General features: G+C 40.7%; 1 protein-coding gene across 5 annotated transcripts in view; it reads right to left on the bottom strand.

Moving 5' to 3' along the window:
- The window catches only part of TRPM8 (transient receptor potential cation channel subfamily M member 8), a 298169-nt gene that overhangs the window by 21825 nt on the left and 263163 nt on the right, over positions 1-13181 (bottom strand). For all 5 annotated transcript variants that reach the window (XR_014502469.1, XR_014502470.1, XM_083401091.1 and 2 more), the window contains exons 5-11: positions 13007-13163; positions 12066-12243; positions 10904-11076; positions 10113-10287; positions 8919-8986; positions 4608-4805; positions 1621-1723 (exon numbers count right to left, since the gene is read on the bottom strand). Coding sequence is in view for 3 of the 5 variants with exons in the window: in XM_083401091.1 (XP_083257217.1) it covers positions 1621-1723; positions 4608-4805; positions 8919-8986; positions 10113-10287; positions 10904-11076; positions 12066-12243; positions 13007-13163 (1052 nt within the window). In the remaining 2 variants the exon portion in view is untranslated. The remainder of the gene's footprint in view (positions 1-1620; positions 1724-4607; positions 4806-8918; positions 8987-10112; positions 10288-10903; positions 11077-12065; positions 12244-13006; positions 13164-13181) is intronic.

Here is a 13181-nt window from a genome sequence, read left to right as displayed (position 1 = left end):
TATTTTAAAATAAAATACTCGACATGTTTTCATGATTGTATGATGGATCAGAAAGTATTTGTGAATACATATTTTTATGTTTATATTAGCATTTTTTTTACATTTCATTTTCTTCAGTCCTCGCTATTTACTTTCCCCACATCCTCTATTTCCAGAGTTTGGCAACGTGCGGTCCATGGGCAAAATTCAGCCCACCAAGTCCGTTTTACTGGCCCACGAGCCACTCGCAAACTGAGCCACCCGCTTGGCAAGTTCACATGGCGCTAAACCAGCACAGCGCGGCATGGGGACTCGCCGAGTGGCGCCAGAAATGGTGTCTGCACAAGCGCAGATAGCAGAAATCATGTCTGCGCATGTCCAGACACCGAAAATCGCGATTCCAGCGTCTGGGCATGCGCAGAAGCAATTTCCGGCGCCGCGGACATGCGCAGGTGCGATTTCCAGCATTGCGCTGTGCCAGTCTGGCCCATGGACAATCTCCATGGGCGTGATCCGGCCCATGGCCAGTAAACCTTGCCGACCCCTGCTCTATTGCTCAGTAAACATTCCCCCATCTGATAAAGTGAACTCTAGTTCATTCGTTAGAGTTTAAGATACAGCTCATAACTGTTAATGTTTTATTATAAATTGTTCATATATCCAAATCAAATAAATATGAAACATTAAAAAAAGAATTAAGGCATTATAAAACGGTTGATTTTGCTGCAACAGGCTTACATGGCTGTACTTCTGAAAATTCATACAAGAAGCATCATGCATGTATTCTCACAATTAGCAGCATTCATTTGATAGCAGAACAAAGAAACAAAATAGCTCCTTTAACCGCTGCAAATTCCAAGACAGCACCAAGGCTCCTTTAGATGTTTGAGGTTGTACTCTGAGTTTCCATTCCAGTTTGCTTCAAAACATAGAAAACTATGGAGAAGTTCAAATCTATAAACCACCTACTACTCTTTATCCATTACAGTGTCTGATCACACTCACTTGTATTTTCTATGATATTCATGATTGTTTCAGTTCAATGGAAATGGAAGCTTTTACTGAACACCACCAGCAATTGCCCAATGCACATTTAAATCTTCCAAATTCAGATCCAGTGCGGATCTGAAAATCCTGATGGTTCCATACCAGGGAAAGAGAAATTGCCACTCAGTGCAGTGGCGTAGCGTGGGGGGTGCAGGGGGGCCGGCCGCACCGGGCGCAACATCTGGGGGGGGCGCTCGCACTCGCGAGGGGTCATCTATGGGGACCCTGCTCCGGGTTAGGGGGCGCAAATTACTTGCCTTGCCCCGGGTGCTGACAACCCACGCTATGCCACTGACTCAGTGCTATTCTAGCAAACTTTTTTTCAAAAGGGAAAATAGGGATATTGCTCAAATTTGTGTACAATTCATGACTGATGGGTTGCAAAGTACATGGTTTTTAAGGTAATGAGAAAGCAGAAACTATTAATCAAGCAATATGTGTTTTTAAAAAATAAATTTGGTTGTTTAATGAATTGGTTAATTAATCAATTTTATGAGCTTCCACCCCAAACATTCTAGATGGCTTCCAAAATTTATTAATAATGCAATGTAAGCAACTGAATAATATTAAGAGACAAAACCAGCAACAGCATACCTTTATAAAGAGCAAATGAAATTGCATTGCTCACAATTTCATCTCCTGCTTCTTCTATTTTGATCACAGTTAACAGATGAGGATTTTCAAGTACTTCTTTAATCTGCACAAGGAAAGTCATGGTTTACTCTATCCTGAGGATCTTCATAATCAAATTACTCTCTTTTGACTACAGAATATCCTGTCAAGTTTAACTAGAACTTATTACACAACAGGTATGCTCTCTTACTATCCACTGTTGGAGAGAAGTGGAGCAGGGAGGAATCATTCTGCTAGTCTTCGTAACAATTTTAATATTGCATATTTTTCTGTGTCTAATGGACAAACAACTCACAGCAGCAGTTCTGTGGCTTGAAATGCCACTACAGAAAAACATAGGAAGGATTGGGTCAATGGACATACTGGCAAGTTTACCCACATGTGGTCAGGATTACATACATACATACATACATACATGCATAATTAAATAAATATTATATACTGCTGCAGAGATAGAGGAGAGAGACTAGAGGTAGACAGTGTCCTGATAAAGATGGAGTCACAAAGATCCAGCTTTGCTGTGAGGAAAGAGAAAGAACTAAGAAGAGGAAAAACCTGGAACTTCCTAAGTGGGGAAGCTTGAACCATAGTGTTATGGCGCAACAACTGACTAGCATGTAATGGAATGCCATAATTATGTAAAATCTTCTTTCTGACCCATCCTACAATGCTAGTACAGTGGTGCCTCGCAAGACGAAAAGAATCCGTTCCGTGAGTCTATTCGTCTACCGGTTTTTTTCGTCTTCTGAAGCAAGCCCATTAGCGGATTAGTGCTATTAGCGGTTTAGCGGCTATTAAAGGCTTAAGGGATTAGCAGATTAGCTGCTAAAAGGCTATTAGCAGCTTAGTGCCTTAGAAAAAGGGGGTGGGGAGTGGAAAAAACCCCCCAGGAATCGCAAGACATATTCGTCTTGCGAAGCAAGCCCATAGCAAATTTGTCCTGCGAAGCACCTCCAAAACAGAAAACCCTTTCGTCTAGCGGGTTTTCCGTCTTGCGAGGCATTCGTCTTGCGGGGCACCACTGTATTTCCAGGAATAGGTCAACATTCAAAGTGGGAACCAACTACTGTTACAAGAGATTAAGGTAAAAAAAATTGCCTGAATTCTAGCAAATATCCATGAAGGAGCAAAATGTAACAACGCTTTTAAAAATCTATAGTAGCAAAACAAAACTGTGAGCACAAAACATAAGAGAGCTTCATTAGCAGTCCTGAGAAGCCATTACTGTCTTCTAAGATTATTATAGGTAACAGGTGATGGACCAAAAAAGAAACACTGATGAAACACTGGACCATTAACTGAGAAAGCCATTTCCTCCTGCCCCCCCCCCCCAAAGAACTAAATTACTCCTTCACTAGGGCTTAGTGCCATTCTAAAAAAATAAAATATAAGATTTTCCATGCACTCAGTTTTTCCTTGTGCTTGAAACGGAACAAAAATCCAGAGATGGATGTAACCTGCACACCATCCATTGAAAGGACCACCCTTGCTCCACCTCCTAGTTAGAGAACTAGAATGGTGTTGTGGGGTAATTTTAGGTTCTGGAACATTTCTGTGGCCACCTCAACTGACACCAAGCCAAACTGCACAGATCCTAGATACGACACCAGAACACTTGGGTTAGATCAGCTTTGGAGAAGCTTTTCTGCCTTGTGTGAAAATGAATTTAAAATAAATATACAGTACAGTGCCCAGCTTACCTACTATATCTGCCTAAATAAGCCCTCATAAATATATTGTGCTTAAACAATCCGAAAAGAAAAAGCAACAACTACACTAATAATAATAATAATAATAATAATAATAATAATAATAATAATAATTTATTATTTATACCCTGCCCATCTGGCTGGGCTTCCCCAGCCACTCTGGGCAGCTTCCAAAAAAATATTAAAATACTGCAATCCATCCAACACTAAAAGCTTCCCTAAACAGGGCTGCCTTCAGATGTCTTCTAAAAGTCTGGTAGCTGTTGTTCTCTTTGACATCTGGTGGGAGGGCATTCTACGGGAGGGCGCCACTACCGAGAAGGCCCTCTGCCTGGTTCCCTGTAACCTGGCTTCTCGCAGTGAGGGAACTGCCAGAATGCTCTCGGTGCTGGACCTCAGTGTCCAGGTAGAACGATGGGGGTGGAGACGCTCCTTCAGATATACTGGACCGAGGCTCTTTTGTAACTGATTGGCAAAGCTATCCATCCATCCACCATCCATCTTCTCTTAGAACGGTCCAGCCCTCTGGTGAAATTCTGAGTGACTGTGTCACCAGACTCTGGTCTGGCTCAGCTGCCTGTGACAGCAGGAGAGAGTACTGGCAAGGCAGACAGTGTAAGCCCCCCAAAACTGCTTAAGCACACAAGCTCTTCTTTCATACTTCCCTGCTAAACTCTTAAGAATAAAAGCTTTTGGGACAGATCTGGTCCTCCTCTGCTTCTTCCTCTTCAGTTACGCAGAAGTAAATCTGACTTTATTGAGCTATTATACCTGCAGATTGTGTGTTAAGATCTCAGTGGCTGCTGAGGTGAAAACCTTCTTGTTCCAACAGACTTTTGGGAATTGACTGCTTTTAATGAAAGGGCTGGTACCATACTGTTTTTATTTTAATTGTTTGTATGTTTTAAACAGATTTTATATATGTATATAGTTTTAATTCTATTACAGTTTGTTTTTTAAATGATAGTTCTTTTCTATGTTTTTAGTGATTCTTGTTTTTACTCTGTAAGCTGCCTTGAGTCCCATCGGGGAAAAAGGCGGGGTATAAATAAATAAATCATCAACAACAACAACCACTAACAATTCCCTTTTAATGCAAATAAAATGTTTTGCTAAAATTCCCAGAGCTTAGCAGCTAGCCAATAAGTCTCTCCCAAAAACCATCCACTGAAGGCTGACATTTGGTTGAGTCTCTAAAGAAAACCAAAGTGTACACAGGGTAAACTTGGATAAACTTACCCATTTGATCCAGTTTTCAGTCTCCTCTTCTGTGAGTCTAGAAAGAGTTCGAGGCAAGTATCTGAGTAATTTCTCTTTGACAGATGAGGACGTAAGCGAACCTTCTGCCTCTGCTAAGCTTGCAATCACATCTGCAATCTGACCAGACCCTTCCACCACCACACAGGGAATTTTGCTCTTGACTGCGGTGTTAATAGCCTATGGAATAAACCATTAGGATGAATTCAGGGGGGAAAACAGTCATCTTGCTGTAACAGTCCTTCTCTCCAGACCAGTGAAAGGGGTAGATCTCCAAAGGCGCCTCCATTCTGCCAGCCATAATTCCTTTTCATTTGCAAGAGAGGCACAACAAATTGTCACTCTTGACATGCACATCACTCAGGGATTATGCAAATCCCCATGTTGGCCATTGATATTCCAGAATATTGTGCTCAGCATCGACAACTGCAACACTGAGCTAGCCATCTTATTTGAGGTACAGTAGTACCTCAGGTTACATATGCTTCAGGTTACATACACTTCAGGTTACAGACTCTGCTAACCCAGAAATAGTGCTTCAGGTTAAGAACTTTGCTTCAGGATGAGAACGGAAATCGTGCTCTGGCAGCGCGGCAGCAGCAGGAGGCCCCATTAGCTAAAGTGGTACCTCTGGTTGAGAACAGTTTCAGGTTAAGAACAGACCTCCAGAATGAATTAAGTACTTAACCCGAGGTACCACTGTACTTCTGTTAAGTATAATGGTTTAATTGACACAGAAATTAGAAATGGCTAAATGTTTTTTGGTAAAAAGGTTTAACATGGGGATCTTCCATGGGGCTATATCGAAAGCAAGGAGAGCACTTGGAGCTCTTGCTAAGTTAATGATTAACTACTAACTGATTGCAGTTTCTCTAGTAGCTATCATGTGAGTGTTGTAACTTTAGATCATGTGAGAGGTATTGAGTTGAAAAATCTCCATAATGAAGGTAATTGCCTTTGAGTCTTTTCTCCTAAACTCAATGGTGTGAAGATGTAAATTGAAGCTCTCCTGAAGGGAGAGCAAACAATCTGGAGGCTGGAATGCAGGCTGGAGAGAGAGAGAGAGAGAGAGAGAGAGAGAGAGAGAGAGAGCGCTTTTAGGTCTGTATGGATTAGTTCATGTTTTCTAAGATGCTGATCCTGTGTTGGACAGCACAGGACATTGTATGGATATTTTGTATATATGATTTGATGTATTCTGATTTATTTTAAAGAGTTCTGCCAGTAAAAGTTTGAATAATATTTTTATGGATCTGGACAATTATTTATTTCAAAAGAAGTCAGCTCTTATGCTTCCAGTAACTTCAAACTGCACAATATTAATATCTGCAACAACTTCTCTGTTCAACTTCCTGTACACCTGGGTAGACAGGTTTTCACTGGGAAGCACCTTAATATTTACAGGGTTCTTTAAAGAATGGAAGTTTTGAATATGACAGGGTGTGATAATGTGTTCACCCTCCTGTAGCTGTGACGTCTCCTGGCCATACCTCAATTATCTTGAGGACAAGAAATAGTGAGCAGCCATTAAAATATCTAAAGCAATTGCTGATGGTAAATTAGATTAAGCAAGAGTTATTTTTCAGCTGATACAAGAAATGAATTACAAATATGCACCATCAGTGGTGGTTTATTTTACCTGGTGATAACTTTTATTGTTAGAAATCTAGTTATAACAACCAAAATGTATGTTTATACAATCATTCAACAATACTTAGTATATGTTGTGGTTAGGGTTTTAATACTTGATCAGTATTAGCACTGAGGCAGTTGCCAACCAAGTCAATGGGATTAGTAATTGTTTTAGGATGATGAGACAGATACTCATGCTCCACAAAGCTATTAGGTGTATTTGCTTTCAGAATATTATTAATGCAGCATGTCTGGTACAGCACAATCCTATTTTGCAGACAATATCTCTGAGTGGATGCAACCAACATTTAACCACATTGCAGGTGAATAGTGAATAGAAAATGCTTTGGAACGTGTGTGTTTGTGTGTGTGTGGTTAACAAAAATTGAATCTGTGGTCCAGACTCAAAACCACATAAATGTTCATTACACTTTAGATAACAAGGAATGCTAATGGGACCAGAAATATTCGAAGAGGAGGAGGTCTAGCAAATAACAGAAACACAAAGATGCAACATAAGGAACCTGAAAACGTCTCAGATAAATAATGAGAATATTTCAAATAAGGACTAGCTGTAGGAGCCTGCCACATGTTGAAATTTGGAGCTAATAAGCAAGGATATTTCTCAGGGATCATTCTTGGAAATTTTTGGTGCATAGAGTCTACTGCAGTACTGCCACAAATGGAACTTAGAGACAACTTTGAAGATACCAGCCATTAAATAAAGACAGAAGAATAATAAAAGAAAAATAAAGACACTTATAGTAGAGGTGAAGTTGACAACCATTTATTCGGATTCATGATCTAGTAATGCAAACTGATTTAATGTAACTTAATGAAACAATGTAAGATAGGCTGCTATTAATATAATTAGCAAGCATGAACTCATTTTATAACCATTTTAAACATTACACGAGACTCCTGATATTTTATACTGAAGGTCCTAAAATAACTGACTGCGCAAAACGAATATTCAAGAAATCAAAATAAGAATAATACATATTTCAAATGCCAAAACAATATCAAATTAAACAAATTACCTAATTAGGAATTCATCCACTTGCAAGCCTTAACATACGGTAATTTATTGGATATTTAACTACTGAAAGCTAGCTTTTCTGCTCAAGCAGAGTTCCCTCCGTCACAAGAAGGGTGGACAGCAGCATGATCACGTGCATATTTAGTTGGAAGTTAGCTCCACTGTGTTTGGTGGGACTTCCCCCTTAGTAATAAACTGCGTTTCTGTGCACTGCTCTGTTTCGCCAGAAGCGGCTTAGTCATACTGGCCACATGACCTGGAAGCTGTCTGCGGACAAACGCCAGCTCCCTCAGCCTATAGAGCAAGATGAGCGCGCAACCCCAGAATCATCTGTGACGGGACCTAATGGTCAGGGATACCTTTACCTTTAGCCCCTTAGTAAAGGTCCTTCAGAGCAAAGTTCGGTGAAGACGAATTGTAAATTCTATAAAAATCAATTGGATTTGCTGCCTGATAAAGGGATCAGTCAAGAGCAGGCTTTAGTCTCCGCATTGTGATGAGAGAGTGGAGAAGTTGCCAGCTTCAGTCTTAGGAACAGAAATTGGATGGGGGGGGGGAGAATAATCACTACCTCATCTGCTTCATGCTACTAAAAGTCAGTTATAGTCTATACTAGAGTTACTATAAGTAATATCTATTTGACTGACATATATTCTTTTTACATGCTTGCTTGGTGGCATGACATATGAAGAGTGGGATTTATGGCATTTGTGTCAGCGCACACTTTGGCCCTCCACGAGTTCAGGTCTGTGCCTCAGACTCTGGCCTCAGAGCTACTCCTGTTTTTCATCTCTTTAATAACACAACTCTTCTGCTTCTCTTTTGGAGTCTCTAACTGGTGCACAGTTAGCAGGGAGGTACACAAGCACATGAATAGATGCACAAGGGACCCATTTAAGAATATTTTGAAGTCAAGGGATCTATGACTTTGAGCTAGTTGTCTAGAGATCACAAAATAGTCCCCTGAGTTAACAATGCACTAGAATATAAATCAATCAATCAATCCACCCAGTAATTCTTACAATGGCTATAAGCAACCATTTATGCTCTCTCTCACACATACACACCAGGGTTTGACCCAAGAAAGAAAGAAAAATTAGAATTAACCATTGAGATCTTTTTGCCTCCTTCTGTTGATATTGAAAAAGCTTGCTTGCTCAAGAAACTTAGAGATACACACACACACACACACACACACACACACACACATATATATATTCCTTTTAAAACAGAAACCATTGCCAAGAACACTCAGGATATTACTGAAACCTAAGCACACAGTCCTTGCATCTACCGTCATACCTCATGTTACGGATGCTTCAGGTTAAGTGTTTTTGGGTTGCGGACCGCGGGGAACCCGGAAGTACCAGAAAGGGGTTATTTCCGGGTTGCGCCACTCACAGATGTGCAGAAGTGCCAAATCGCGCCAGTGCCTGCGCAGATGCGGCGCTTCAGGATGCGAACATTGTGGGTTGTGGACGTGTCTCCGTCACAGATTACATCCGCAACTCGAGGTTCCACTGTATATGAATGAAACACCAAAATGCTACCCTCCATGCACACCTAACCTAAGATGTAGAAGACAGAGGGAGATTGGGCGGGGGGGGGGGACACATACTTACTTTCAACGTTTCTATTCCACCTCCTTGGGCAAAACACACAATTGGAATCTTCCCACCATAATTAGAATCTGAAACACAAATGCAGTAATAAACAGTTGTATGCATTTCCAGAAGAACACTTCTCTGTTTTACCTTGCACAGTTTATAATTCTCAGAATTGTCCTTTGACCAGACTTTGTGTATTCCATTCTGAGAGCAGGCATTCATTAAAATGTGCCTGACCATTCCATAATTTAATTAACCTCTCTTTATATAGCACTAGAATATTTTGCTGAATCTATTTTGGACCCTAGATTCACTCTTCTCAGCATTTTAAGGAATGGCTACAGTCCTCTTTGTTAATCAACATTTTCACTCTCCCGTCCTTTTTGTTTGTTTGTTTTTTTGTTTGGCTATTACTTTAATTTGGGTTCTGCTTAGCATACAGTTGTGCAGATAAAGTTGGGGGCGGGAATTGAAATTGTACTCACCACTTTGTAACGGTTTTTAAAGTTCCTGTTACGTTTTGGATATTTGCCTTGTTTACCTTGCTTATCCTCTCTTCATTATTCTTCCTCTGTAAGCTCCTCCAGGCAGCAACCTCAGGTTACCTTAAGCTATTCTGTGTTTTGTTATGTAAACTGACTAAGCCTTATAAATAGTAATAGTAATATTTCCCGTGATTTCCATCCAGAAACAGTATAAAATTAATGCTTTGGGTTAATAGATTTAATCAGCAAAAAATCTTTTACTAAGATACTTTAATTTATTTACTTACTTAATATATTCTTAGACTTCCTTTCAAGCATAACTTCTTTGAAGGTATTTTACCATAAAACCAAATAAAGCACTCCTGACTAGGTGTTGAATGTTGTCTCTTCTAGCCTGTTTGCCCTTTGTTATTGTTTTTGTTTAAACCAATTCACAAACCAAGAACCTATAAATTGACCACTAATAATGAACCCAGGTCGCAGAAATTACTGCAAATTTATGATGCTATTTTTGTGACATACAAATGGCATGAGAAGACTTGTTCTACTTATTTGTAGTATTTATTACCCTTATTATCCTTGTTTATAAAACTCAATAAAAAGTTATTTAAACAAGGAAAGAAAGAAACCCAAATTAAAACAATTCACAATTACAACCAGTTCATTCGCCCTCAGATATTCCTTTAATGCATTGCACCAACCCTCGTGCTCCTTAGAAACTGACCTGGCATAATGCGTTCTGAAATATATTTTTCTAACTGGGTTCGTAGCTTGGCCTCTATGCCAGGGTATCCATTAGTTCCGTTATCAACCAGAATTAGATGTGTATGGTTATTATCCAGACAGTACAGTGGGTCCCTCTTGAGGTCATCCATGATATAGGGTGCGGAATAATACATCTGGAAAAGACAGCCACATTAATAAAAATTAAGCTGCTTCCACCAACTGATTACAGTTGTTGCGCAACAGGATACCTCTAGCCACCTATTATTTTACCTCTTAGAACTTTGAAATACTCCTCCGTACATATAGCAAATTTACAACCTATTTCCACACTCTTTGTAAACAGCCTCTTGTGAATCATGGTCATCACCCGCATTGCTCTTTCCTCTCTCATTTTTGCATTGCCTAGCCTGACCCACCTCCAAGAACCTGTGCCCTTTCTAAGCCCACTGCTGCCCTGGCAGTTTAAAACTTTACACCCTTCTCTTCTAAGTATACATCTACCCAGAGTTCTCCAAATTCCTAGAGACAAAATTAACTAAATTGCCTTCTGAATTATGCATTAAGGTTGGAATGCACTTTCAGCCATTTCATCAGCAATACATCAAAATGCAGGACTGTTTAAGCTTCAAATAAATAAGCCAGGATATCAGTGCACACAAGGGTGTGCTTTAAGTAAAGAAGCCAACACCTCATTTATACAGCAACAAGCTACATTTATAGGGTTACATATACGAGTTGGAATCTGGGAAAGATGTAACATAACTGCAGGATGTTAATCAAGTTCAGTACCTCAGCACTGCAGTTTCTAATCAGACTCTCGCGGTTAGAAACCATGCCCCAAGCAGCTATTCCAATAGCAACGACATTCTCTTCGGAACTCCTGCTGATAGTGTTATCTCTCACCACTTCCCCAATATACTTCATCAATCCATAGTGCGTTCCCCCAGTGAATATCCAGGCCCCTGTAGTTTGAGAGTGCAAAGCCAGGCCAAACAGGGTCACGTTGGATGTGTAAACTGTTTCATAGATTTTACAACATTTAAGGAAGCTTCCCATACCCTGAATTGTGTGTGTGTGTATCACTATAACATGACTGTAGCCGGAGGGCAGAGGGGCAGCTGCTCCCCAATCGAGTAAATAAATAAAAATACCTAACTGAAAAATAGAAATTGTAGGAAGAGTTTGACAGATTTTTCTGAGCGCTTGGGGTCAACAGAAAGTAATTTAAAGCAACTGTTTTAAAACAGCATTTGGAATCTGCTAGACAGAGCCAAAGAATGATGACAAGTGGGTGTCCTGGCCATGTTTGTCAAGACCCCCCTCTTGGCCTCACTAGTGTGGAACGCAAAGGAACGCAGAGCTAGGAGTGGCTGGATGAGGAAGAGTAGTGGGAGCCACATGCCCAAGAGCCCCCCAGGGAGGACAAAGGAGGTGACAATTTAGACCCTGGATTGTGGTGGTGGGACACTGAGGAACAGTCTGGGGAAGGGATGAGCTGGGAGGTGCTGTGGCATTTGAGCGATCAAGGTGGGTCAGGAGAAGGAGGCCCTTCCAGGACAGGGTTAGAGGCTGAGAGCCACAGCATGAGCACAGAGGTTGCCCTTCTTGCCCAGCAGGACAGTCCCAGTCAAGAAGAGTCCTGCACATTGTTGAGAAATGGGCCAGAGAGGCCCAAAGTAGGAGCCCACCCTCTCCATGCGGCCTTCATCTACTTGGGAGGGATCCAGAGTGAGAGGATAGAGGGGGAAGGGAAGGATCAGTGGTCAGTTTCTGCAATGCCTGAAATTGATTCCATTAATTCCTAAAGGCTGGGGTGGCAATGAGCATGCAAAACTGAGAGCAGGTTATGCTTCAGACACTGTCCCTCCTTTCCACCACGCCTTGAGGCTCATTTTTAATTTTTGCTTACGATAAAGCAAGTGTTTTGGGAGGAAAGGCTTGGTTGTTTTACCTTTAGATTGTGCAATATAGATCAGCCTGCTGACTATCTTACGCATACGTGGCTTTAAAGCAAAGTTTTTTGCTCCGCCCGTGACAGAGATGATGAGGTTGGGTGTTTTCAGGTGCCAGTGCTGGGTCATGAGGTCGTAGAGTGTTTCCGAGTCTGTGTCACACGAGAGGCGAATATACTTAAAAGGGAGGAAAATCATATTTACAATAAGAAAAAGATTCCACTTAAGCCAAAAGGCAGATGCCTCATTTTGTCAAGACCTTCTCTTCTCACTCGCATGGCGCTCAGGATGCTGCCATGTCTGCTTTACGCTCTTCAGCCAAGAGCTGGTGTAAATAAGATGCTGACTGCATAAAAGGCACCAACTTTTGCAAGGTTCTGTGATGTGCAGCATTTCATTTTAAGGATTCTTAATCGATGCACCAGCCCTATTCACCTTGGATGTCTTCTTTTATCCTTCCTGTTGGTGACTTATGATGAATGCCTAAGCCTGCAATCCTAACCCCACTTACCAGACAGTAAGTCCCATTGAACTCAATTCATTCTAAGAGCTCTTCAAAGGTTTACATTTATCCCTTCATGCGTCCACTGTGTGAGTGTGCATGCAAACAGAGATTTTGCCTCAGTCTTCAATCTTAGTTCTAAACATCTAGTCTATTCTTTCTTTGGTGCCAACAGTTATCCCAGCACCTACAAACTCCCCTCTGAATGTATCCAAATGGAAAAAGATAATAAGTTTCCTGGCAATTTTATTCTGAAAGACTGAGTACTTTTTGGGGACTTAATATATTTTATAGAATCACAGACTCAAGAGAATTAGATAGAAAGAATAGATAAGACTCGCAGCCCCAAAACATTCTCGTCTTTTGAAATTAATCCTTTAGAAAATATGACAACCAAAAATCCTATAGAAAAACGAAGAGGACATTTAATTGACTTACTTTTCCTGTTTTGCCCAAATTTTCAAACTCAATATCGCCAAAGGCATCCGTTGGGAATTCTTTAGTGTGCTTCTTATAATTCCATTTTTCATGGTTGCTCATCTGAGTCCCTTCTACATGCTGTGATTTCGCGTACCCACATTTACATAGATTGTCACTATCAAGAAATGCATAT

This window comes from Podarcis tiliguerta (assembly GCF_965153285.1).
Source record: "Podarcis tiliguerta genome assembly, chromosome: 1".
Taxonomy (NCBI): domain Eukaryota; kingdom Metazoa; phylum Chordata; class Lepidosauria; order Squamata; family Lacertidae; genus Podarcis; species Podarcis tiliguerta.
Note: the sequence above shows the minus strand (reverse complement) of the source record. Positions and strands in the feature narration are given on the sequence as shown.